This window comes from Crocodylus porosus, unplaced genomic scaffold, assembly GCF_001723895.1.
Source record: "Crocodylus porosus isolate Cpor-Errol unplaced genomic scaffold, CroPor_comp1, whole genome shotgun sequence".
Taxonomy (NCBI): domain Eukaryota; kingdom Metazoa; phylum Chordata; order Crocodylia; family Crocodylidae; genus Crocodylus; species Crocodylus porosus.
The window spans coordinates 129,979,357-129,990,816 of record NW_017728943.1 but is presented as its reverse complement, the minus strand read 5'-3'; the positions used below and the strand labels follow the sequence as shown (position 1 = coordinate 129,990,816).

Sequence of the window (11,460 nt, the reverse complement as noted above, 5' to 3'; positions counted from 1 at the left end):
CCAGGCTCTGCTTCAACTGCTGCCCACGGGGGAGATGACAGGGCACAGCAAGACAGGGAGCTGGGCATGGTGCTCTGGCCTCAGCAGCTGCTGCTTCATGTGGGTGGCAGCTGGGGCTCAGCCGCTGTTGGGGTGGGCTGAGGGCTGGGCTGAGGGCCAGGGCCCTGGAAGTGAGGAGCACCCCCAGGGCCTGGGGACTGTAGGTGGGGAGTGACGGGCACCTGGGATTCTGGGGGGCTGCGAGTTGGGAGTGAGGGGCCATGCTGAGGAAATGGAGTCATAAATTGGGTCATGCTGAGGGAAAAAGTTTTCAAAACACTGGATTCTAGGTTTCTGGATATGCAAAATTTAGAAAGACTGGCCAACAACAATGAGAAAACAAGACAGAAAGGTCTGCTGAGCAACTTATAGCCAAAAACAAGGGTTGAAAAATGGTAAAATAGTCTAAACGATTAAACATTAAATGCACAGACTTAAACTTGGATATAGAGCAGGACAAAATTAGGCCCCATCTATAAGTTTAGATATCTTTATGATTTACTAGTGGCTTTTTCTATTTCAGCTCACATTATTAGGTGTAAACTAGTATGCAATAAAATCACTTTTAAATTGAAACAAATATCTACATGTGGATTTGTATTAGTTTAAAAGCAACTAAAATTAAACCAATGCTATTTTACCACTTGACGAAACCTTAAAATTGACTTTTTTAACTGCTACTGTAAATAAGATAAACAGTGCCAGGTAGAGCATGAAACACAGCCCTACTAAATGATGAGGTCATTTAGCAGTATGCACAGACTAAGCCAATACCACAGTAAAACAAAGGTCACAAGTTAAAAATAACAAATCATATCAGAAATTAAAAGAATGAAAGGCCAGAAAAGTTGGGTTTATTCCTAGTCATGAGAAAAAACATTGTAATGCTAGACACAGGAATATAGCTATAATTATGTTACCTTAATAGATGTTAAAAGGAATTTAAATAAAGCCAGAGGCACTTTTCTACACCAGTTTAAATCTCACCAGTACTATTCATGCTGAAGAAGTCCAAAGTCCAAAGCATTTAACATTAGGTACACAGTATAGCTGGAATTATTTTACAATACAAGTACACTGAAATTCTGATACTTCCAGATAAGTGTCCTTTTTCCATTCATTGTAGGCTTTTTGCTCATTGCTTCTACATTTATTGAAATATTTATTCTCCAGTTGGTTTCAAGTTCCTTCCCTTAAACAGAGATCCTGGATTTTTCTTCCTGTCAAAAATGCTGAAATTTCTAGACCTCTGCATTCATCTCGGTTTGTGAGTGCCTCAATCCAGCTCATCTTAGTACACAGTTGTATTAATTTATAAAGGTTTGCTCTTTGAAATTTAAAGCCTACAGACCTATTATTTTTTCTTCTATTTAAAGTGCAGTTTCCTTGTGATCACTAGATCCAAGTTTAACCAATTTTCATATTCATGCCAATAATTCAGATTTTGTTGCTTGAACTCCAGTCATTGGTATACAAATGTTTCAATTTTTTCCTACAAATCATTCCCTTAGATCAAGGATATTAAATAGAGCCCCATCCTTAGCCATGAGTCCATCAACATTCTCATCAGCTTTAGCATTTTCTCCTTGCTGTCCATCCTTCGGCTCATTGATATTTCTTTAGCCATCACCAAAACCACATTTATCTGAGTGCTCAACCAGGCATGGAAATTACAAGTTCCTCTGAACAGTCTCCCTTTATTCTCTCTTACTGCTTCTGCCAGCCTCAATCCAAAAATGCTATTTCTCCAGGCATTCAAAAGAGATTGCTTCACAGACCACATCTCGCTCGTGGACCATAAAGATGCTGACCCCTGATTTTTATAGCACCAATTCTTGAGTTATCTGTTGATCTACATGATCTTGTTATATTGCTGCTCTTCACTTAAGGCTTTCAAAGCCTTCTGCCTGAGACAACAACGATATGTAATTAGGCTTTGCTGTGTTGAGGCCTTCAACCCTAAGCAGCAAGGCTTCTGTTACTGGCTGGGGTGGGCAAAATATGGCCTGCAGGCAAGATCCAGCCCACCAAGACATTTTGTCCAGCCCGCAGCAGGACCCTTGATCACAGGTGCGAGGGGCGAGTGGGGGGGGGGGTGTGCACCATGGCACATGTGGCTGGTCCAACATCCTCAAGTGCACAGCATGGCTGGAGCAGCACAGCAGCCGGACTCCATTTTCTGGCAGCCCCAGTGTTGGCTCTGCCAGACCCAGCCCTGCTGCGTGTTGCCCCAGGATTCCTTTTACCGCAGACCCACAAGGACTGACACACCCTTTCGTATGATTTGGTATCAAGTGAACTTTATTAGTAACTCCTCAGCTTATTATACGCTTATTATCCTTGTAATACTACCTGGCAAGCAGTTCTTTCAGATGTTACAACAGCGACCTTAGGTGGTACCAGCCTCAGATCCTCCGATGGGTGTGTGGGATGTTAGTTTCTGGATTCCTTGTTACTCAAAGCAAGAATTCCAAGGTTGCTCCCATCTCCCCAGGGTGGCAACACAGAATACACACCGTCTCTGTCCACTACTTCTGTAATTTTCCCATCTCAAATTGTCCAATACTCAAGTTTCTTATCTCATCTTCTTAGATAAGGTACTCCAATTCTATTCTGGTTTTGCTTCCTTTCCTTCTATGGAAACTACTGTCCCTGGTTAACCAGCACTCATTTTTCCCAGTGCCTTACAAGGCATTCTGTACAATTTAATTGCTTAGTTCCAGGAAGGCCTAAAGTTATACTAAGAGTCTACGCATAGCTCAGTTTGCTTGCTGCACTGCATGACCACCCCAGCCTGTCCACCCCACATTCATTACTGAGGGTGGGACCCATGTGGACAGGGTGTGCGGCCAGATAGGTGAGCTGTGGCCACGGGAGGCTTGGGAGCTGCGTCCAAGAGCGGGGTGGGCAGGTGAGGCTGAGGATTGGGATTGAAGGGTGGCGATAGGGCTGGGCCGGGGGAGAGCCATGATCAGCTGCCCGAATGTCTGTGCTGCTCCAATTCCATGGGCAGGGGCATGAGGAGAGCAGATTGTGATTCTTCCCTGGGCCTCAGCCCCATGCTGGCACTGTCCTACAATCTTGATCCCCAGCCTTACCCATCCCACTCCCAGATGCAGCTCCCTGCCCACCTGTCCCATCCTATTTGCCTAGCTGCGCATCCTGCCCTCATGGGTCCTGGCTGGTCTCAATGGAGACCTCGGGATCACTGGGTGGGAACAGCACAGGGCCACGGGCACAGGCCCGGGTCACAGCCTGTATGCCCCTACTTGCAGAACTGGCACTTATTGCAGAAATGTGTGAGAAGCAGATTGAGCCTCTGCCTCAGGCCCTGTGCTATTACTGCTTTACAATTCCAATCCCAGCCCTGGCTCTAGCCCTGCTTATCTGTCCTGCTCCTGTGTGCTGTTCCTTATCTGCCTGTGGCCCCATCCCAACTGCCTGGCTCATGCAGGGGCCACTTAGGGAGTTTTGGTAAGCTGTTGCAGGGGCAGGGGGAGGGTGCTGACCCAGCCCGTGACACCTCACTGAAACTCCCTAAGCAGCCCTCTAGCCAAAGTAATTGCCAACCCCTGCTCTACAGACTAGAAACTATAGTCAGACTCAAATTCATGGGCTTCCTATGGACAATGACTGGCTGCATCAAGCTGCTTTGTTTGCAGCCTGTCACTGGTCATACACACCTTTTAACCTGACTTCTTAAGTATTTTTAAATTCTCAAGCAAACAATTTTGCAGAAAAAATATTTCTTGTTTTTTAGATTTAGCAGAAATACCACAAATGTCATGTGAAAAAAATCTCAAATCACTTATCTACATTTATAATTTTGGTTTACAATACCACTTACCCTGGTTAGCCAGAATAAATTCTTTAGATTCAACATAACTGGATTCTTCTGAACCAACATGAGCTTTAACTTTAGCCCAGTGAGAGAGAAATGGATCGGTTATGTTCTCAGAAAGGTCACAATGATGACGCGAAATGTTCACACAGCTGCTGATTTGTGCATAATACCCTAATCTGTAAAACAGATAAAATGCAACTATAACTTTTGTAGACAGAATATTATATCATGTGGGAGAGAAAACAACATAAAAAATGTCAATTTCCACTGAGCTCCATATGGATCACACAATTTTGTTACGTGGAAATAAAAATATTTATCCTGGAGTACTACCACATATGCCACCTAAGGAAAAAGCTACAGGAAGCACAGAAACTTACTCATAAGGCTTGATTTCAACAGTAAAACGAGCATTTGGAAACATGCTTGAGTAATCCCAGTGCAATACAGTCTTGAAGTTGAAGGATTCGATTTCAACATTTGTTGGTGGAGACACTAATAAAAGAAAGCAAACACCACAATTAATATTTTGATACGCAATTGTAATCAAGTATGAAAACTGGCAAAATATTATTCCTTATGGATTTATAAAGTAATCTATTTTTTGGTTCGTCTCATCTACAGCAGAAATGAGATAAATCCCAAATAATTTTGCCTGTACAAACGTAGTGAAGTCTCACAAGTTTCTTCTGCTACAACTATTGGCATTCACTGCTGGATTAAAAGAATTCACATCTCCTGACTGACAAGCTAGATGATAGATGTAGGTGATAATCACATTCTGCCACAGGTTTTGAAAACTGAGTAGAAATAGCATAATTGCTATATACCTGGTCACATCTGCTAATCTTAAGATTTTAGAACCATTTAAGGTCTGGTCTAAACAGACTAGTTTATCTAACGGTGCTATTTTTTTGTATTAATGCCTTTAAACCATTGCAATGTTGTGGTGGTTGTCTAAAATATTTTAAAAGCAGCTGCTATCTGTAAATATACAGGAAGAGGTTCACTTTTGATCAGGTCTGAACCCTTTACGTATAAAACAATTCTATCTTTTAAAAGCTAGAAAGGCTATTCAGCCTAGGTCTAATGTGCTAAAAAAAAAAGGTTTTAAATGGAGTGATGCAATGCCCATAGATAAGCCCAGAGTACAGTTATATTGTTTCCCACATGGTTAGGATTTAGAAAATTCTCAGATCAATAACAAAAACTTAAGTTTTAAAGCTGATGATGGCTGCCCTACTTTCCCAGACTGCTAGATTTTTAAGTGATGTTCATCAAAAAATAGCTTAATTTTCAGATTTCTAAACATCCCAGATGCCTTGTGAAATCCAAGTGGTTCATACGGCACATTTTAAATAAGACTGTTTCTGACTAAACCAAGGTCAAAGAAGGGGTGATTGCTCTCCACCTGAAGCCACTAGTCTAACCTATACAACTTGCTACTTATTTTCTGAACCATGGAAAATGGAGGTCAGCAAGACATCCAAATTTCTTTTTGGAATGCCTGGACACCTAAACTCTTAAATCTCTGAGACTGCTTCAACATATCACATGCCATGGTCAGTTTTGAATGGCAAGAAAAAGAATAAACAGGCCAAATGAACATGCTTTGGTTTCATTATCTAACAGTAAACTAAATCCCCCTCCACAGTCAGAAGTAAAATCCAGGATGACTCCAGTCACATGGCTAAGGGAGGACTACTGCAGCACCACTCCTGGGTGCCCAGACCGAGTAGGGGAGGGTAAAAAAATAGCAGAATTTTCTAAATCCTAAGCCACTTCATTGCTGGCTCAGCCACTGACACTTCCCAAGGTGCAGATGTGTCCAGGTATGCCTCTAATTCTGTCACTTCTATCTCACTACCTTCCTCTGTAATTCTTCTGTAATTCAGCAAGTAGTTAAGTGTGAATCTATCAAAGCCTGTCACACATTCCTCTAGCAGCTGATTCATATACAGAATATCAGTATATTACTGACACCAGTTTCTTAACTTCAAGCGGCAGAAGTCTGTACTCTGAATCCAGAACTCCTGATCAAGGAGTCAGGGTTGGGTAGGAAATGAAGATGTTTTCAGGACTCCTGCCTCATTTGCTATCAAAATGAACGGTACCGAGACAGTGAGGATGGGATAGTGGATTGTCAAAATTAAAAGGACCCCAGTCAACCAAGAAAACTGGGATGATGCCTTTTTCCCAAAGTCTGAGTTGATCTAATAAAAAATATTACATTCACTCAAAGAACCTTGTCTGCCTAAAATAAAGCTAGCATTTATGGATTTCCCTCCTAGGAATTTAGTCAGGAAGTGTCTGTGTACTACTTTTAACTTACGAGGTGATATTATAAAATACTTGGTTACTTTCACAAGAAAGCTATTTCTCCAATTGGTTATCCAGTCACTAAAGCATACATAAGTAAGACACTTCACAAATTACAACTAAAGCTCCCCAACTCTAAGCCAATGAGACTTATCCTTATTCTTACAAAAATTGTGAATATAAGTTTTCAGTAAGTGTCTGGATATATCAATTTGTGTCGTATTGCCATGGAAGGACCATGAATAAAACTAGTAAAGCTGTATTCAGCAAAGCATTTAGATGCCATCCAGCAAAAAGGACATGGTTACACAAAGTGCTGAACAGCTTCCTTACATAATGAGCGTTACCGATGAGTGCAGAGGAAGAAACAGCACATGAGCATACCAAAGGCCATTATGGTACAAATATATAAAAAGGTCAAATTAAGGTTGTTTAGTTCATTTTATTTTGCATTTCCTAGGTTTCAATCATTTGACTTTGCAGTTAACATTTTTAATATAGCTTTTGTAAGTATGTTTGATATGTACAATCTGGAAGAGGACAGATTTGAGGGTTTGCTTCCTTTCCCCTGCCCTCCTCCATCCTCCCCACCAAAAATAGACTTTTTAAAAAAAATATTGAACACTTCACAAATTTGCATTATCCTTGCATGGGGCCACGCTAATCTTCTCTGTATGGTTCCAATTTTAATATATATATGTCTGCCACATGTCTTCTGAAAGACTTAAATAAGCCATAAGTAGGCCACAAAGTGTCCATTTTGTTTTGCGCTATGTTAGTGATGGAAAATGAAGGGCATTTTGTCTTCAGAATGAGACCACATACACTTTTCAGACTACTGCATACATAAGATTAAGATTCACCTATTAACCGCAAAGATATATGAAGCTTTGAAAATGTTGCTGTGGTTTACTTATTTTCTAACATGCATAAAGTCAACACTACAATTATTGGAAAAGAGAAAGAGGTCTGCAAATTTTCAACCACAAGAGAAAAAGTGTCAACTTGTCAGAGAAGGTGTCAAATGTTAGGTATCACTCAGTAACATTTTTCCCCTACAAGATTTTTGCTTTATGCTGCACAACATAATTATGTTCACTTAAACTGTATTCAATATTTTTAATGATCATCAAGGCATATGCCCACACCTTATTTACTGCACAAATCAAACCTTACTCATCATTAGTCTTTACTGGTTGTTCTATGGTGCTCATAACTAGGTATTTTAGTACTTTCACATGTGTACTCAACAACTAGCATTCCCCCACTCTCTGATTTCAAAGTTTGGCTTCAGCTGGCATAAAGCAGGCTGGGCATGAGGTTTGTTATTCTCCTAAACTCGGTCACGATTTTAAAAAAAATAAACTCTGATGTTTACCTTATGCTTAATTCATGACAGCAATAGCAATACAGCTAATTCTACCTGGACTTTTAAATGTAAGCTCAAGTTCATCTTGGCTAGGTCAATTCGTAATTTACAATTATCATACGAACTCTACCGGCATTTTAATTTTCTACAACTGAATTTTAAAATTCTTAATAGGTTTTTTTTTTTAAAGCAAAACTATTAGCAAAAAATGTGAGGTTTCATGGCTTATTCCAGGATGGCTACAAAGTCCTTTGAAACAACACTACCTATATGGAGTACAGTAAGTCCCCTTTTGCTGGAATCAAATAGTGACCCTGGGAGTAAATAAATCCCCCACTCCTGCTTATTCCAATTCTTCTCTGCTTTGTGACTACTCCTTGGTCCCATCCAGGCTGCTCTCCTGCCCTCTTCCAATGTTACCAGCAACACTTCACAGCTTTGTTTTTTTTTTCCTTTTTAACCTGGCTGGTTTCCTTGACAAGAACAGGCCGAGGAGCTGCAGGTGGGTCAAACCTTCTTCCATCAGCATTTAAGGGTGCATCTACATGTGCACTGACACTTTAGCTCACATGCATTAAATCTAGTACTTCTATTGTGAGGTACTAAGAAAATGAGCATTAGCCTGTCTTAATGAGTATTTACTAAATAGCATGGGGCATTTTTATATGTGGTGTGGGGACACGGTGCCAGGTAGTTTAATTAGTTTCATAGTTGTTAGGGGCTGGAAAGGACCTTCCAGATCATCAGGTCCAGCTCCACTGCACTTGGGCAGGAAAGACAGTGCCCAGCTCGTCTCCAGGAAGCCACAACCCAGCTTCTCTCTGGGCAGGTGCACGGCATTAATAAGTTAGTGCACAGCAAGATTTTAAACTGTGCATGGCCACGTACGTGCGCTTCTTGGTTGGCAAATCTATGTGTGGGTCAGGGGCGTAAAGAGCTAATTAAAAGCACCCGCGTGTGACGTGTATCAGCATCCCCATGCTGGAAAAATGGCAGTGGGGCACCTTGAACTAAAGCTCATCAAACTGGTTTTATTTCAAAGCGCCCCACTGTCATTTTTTCAGCATGGCGATGCTGATACATGCGACACGCATGCCTGCCACAGTGCCTTGATTTCCCTGCTGTGACAAACTCAACTAATCGAGTCTGCTCTGATGTGCTGGATTTCCAGCACATCACAGCAGGCTCCGCACACGTCTATAGGAGCTTACAGTTTTAGTGATGCTTAATGTGCATTCACCTCTTTTATGGAACATTTTGTTTTACAACATGCATTACAATATACAAACGCACATTAAAGCACGCCCGATGAGCACGGCCTTTTCTTGCCATCCTTCCTCCCTGCTTATCTTCTCCCTCGAGGCAGAAAGGCAGCTCACAGGAAATAGGCCTGCAGACCTCCCCACTCTTCTGGGCTGCCTCGCCTTCCTCTCTCCCCCCTCTTTGTTTTCCTCTCCCGCTGCTCCGTTTTCCCGTCTCCTCAGGGCGCGGCCTCTCCCCTCCCACCCTTCACTCCCTTGGTGGCAGGAGCTGCTTCCCCCTCAGCACGACTCGCCGGGGAAGCTCAGGCCCGCGCCCGCCCGCCACCCAGTACCTGTGGGCGGGCGCCCCGCGGAGCCTGCCAGGCCTGGGCTCGGCAGCAGCGCGACGAGCAGGAGCAGGAGCAGGAGCGGGGCGCGGGCCCGACGCCGCATCATGGCGGCGCTGCGGGGCGCGAGGACCCCCGGCCCAGCGACTGCAGCGCGACCCCTCTCCGCCCGCCCCGCCCCCTGCTTCCAGCGCGACTACGTGACGCGCGGGGAGTTCCACCACGACTACCGGAGCGAGCCTCTGCCAGCGCCGCTGACGTCAGAGCAAAGGGCGGGGCGGGCCCGCCTCCCCTCAGCTGGCAGCCAATGCGCAGGCGTACCTCACCCGCACCATACCGCAGAGCAGGGTACCGTGGGACTTGCGCGTTCCCGCCTGACGCTTTCCCCTGGGTGGCTTCTGACTCCCTGGCGCAGCGGCGGGCGCGCAGTAAATGTGAAGGAGACCCTGCCCGCTTTGGCATGCCTTGTGTATATTGTGCAGTTTGTTGGTGACCCACGCAATCAATGTAAGGGGGTCAGCCTGGTCCCTTGCCACACAATTTGCTGGTGACCTGCACAATAAATGCAAAGGGGGTCTCTGGCCTCTTGCTACACCTTGCATATATGGCATAATTCGCTGATCGCCCATGCAATAAATGTAGTGGGGACCCTTGACCCTTTGCTACACTTTGCATATAGCATGCAATTTGCTGGTGACTCATGCAATAAATGTAAAGGGGACCCTGGACCTTTGCTACACTTTGCATATAGCAGGCAATTTGCTGGTGATTCATACATACAGTGGTCAACCAAGGTTCCCCTCCAAAGTGCATGCATGTGTGGCCACGCACGATTTAAAATCTTGCTGTGTGCTTATTAATGCCACGCACCTGCCCAGAGAGGAGCTGGGCACAGAGCACGGTGGAGGCACTGGGGCTGGCGTGGGACCCTTATTCAAGGTAAGCAAAGTGGGATGAGGCAAGGTGAGGGCAGGGGATGGGGCAGAAGGGGCTCCTTGCCATGTGCCTCTTTGGCGAGGTGAGGCGAAGGCTGGGGCGGAGGCAAGGTGAGGCAAGGAGGTGGGGGCTGGGGCTGGGGGTTGGTGCTGGGGAACTGCTCTGCTCCCCAGCCCCCATGCGATGTGCCTCGTTGCTCCCTGAGGTGGGGGCTGGGGCTGATACGGGCTCTAACTGCAGCCTGCAGCAGTGGTAGCTGCTCTGCCTGGAAGCTGTGCACGCTGACTGGGGCCGGGGCCCTCCTGCTGGTGAGTGTGGCAGCGTATCACACTGTCCTGGGGGGAATGTGCTGGGCTCGGCCCCATGTGGAACGTAGCAGGGCCAGCTGCAGGGCAGGCCAGATGCAATTAATTGGCGCCTGCCTGTGGGCTGGATTCATTTGCCTGGCAGGTTGGATTTGACCTCTGAGCTGTATTTTGCCCACCCCTGAGATAGGACTTGGGGTTCCCTTCTTTGTGTGCAGACTCCTACTGACTCCTGTAACAGCTCTTGAAAGAATCTTACATGACTGATAGCTTGTCAGTGTGAAATAACTGTAGTTCTCCATAAATACATTACTTTGTAATAGCTTAGCTAACTCTAATTCTTATTCTTGCAGCCCAGAGTTCTGGGATATTTTGAGTTCAAGGTTTTACCTCCCAATGCGCTTCCCAGCCCCTTTGGGCTCCAGGCCCCTGGCCCTGTTCCACATGTCATCCCAGTCCCCTGGGGTCTCTGGCCTAGGCAAAGCTCCTCTCCATCCATCTCAGTCCCCTGGAGTCCCTGACACCAAACAAGGCTGCTCACCCTCCACTACAGTCCCAGGGTCCCTGACCCTTATAGGGCTCTATGCAGGGTGCCCCTCAGGCACCTGTGGTTTCCAAAGCAGCGCATGCCAAAAGGGGGAGGTGGGACTGAAGCGGTGTGCTCACGTAACAAAGTGGCATGCTCACAGATCACTACACCTTAGAGGGAGCATTGTTTCTCATCAGCTGTAATGTGAACTTGTAAAAGGGTCCACAGCTGCAAAGTGACTATCTCACTGTAAAAAATGTCCTTCCTGCTATAGAAAGAGCCAACCAGTGGCTACAAAATGAGTGCTCAAAAGTGTGTGACAACTCTGTACCTGGTTTCTATCCAGCTTTATTGTGATCATGTAACATGGCCTTTGGAAAGGGGACTGGGACCCTGGTTTAGCCTGGAGGCACTCCCTCAGGAAATGCCCCCTCATAGTTTTCAATTGTATTTATTTATTTATTTATTTATTTTTACTAGAGAAAAACAGCAAAGCCATTCTTCTGTGGCAAAGCCCACAGGCTGAATGGT

The 11,460-nt window shown here is 44.9% G+C and overlaps 1 protein-coding gene across 2 annotated transcripts in view; it reads right to left on the bottom strand.

Moving 5' to 3' along the window:
• Positions 1-9,355, bottom strand: part of IFNGR1 (interferon gamma receptor 1) — a 37,611-nt gene extending 28,256 nt beyond the window's left edge. For both annotated transcript variants that reach the window (XR_002103744.1, XM_019550186.1), the window contains exons 1-3: positions 9,166-9,355; positions 4,264-4,378; positions 3,887-4,059 (exon numbers count right to left, since the gene is read on the bottom strand). Coding sequence is in view for 1 of the 2 variants with exons in the window: in XM_019550186.1 (XP_019405731.1) it covers positions 3,887-4,059; positions 4,264-4,378; positions 9,166-9,268 (391 nt within the window). In the remaining variant the exon portion in view is untranslated. The remainder of the gene's footprint in view (positions 1-3,886; positions 4,060-4,263; positions 4,379-9,165) is intronic.
• Between the last annotated feature and the right edge of the window lie 2,105 nt (positions 9,356-11,460).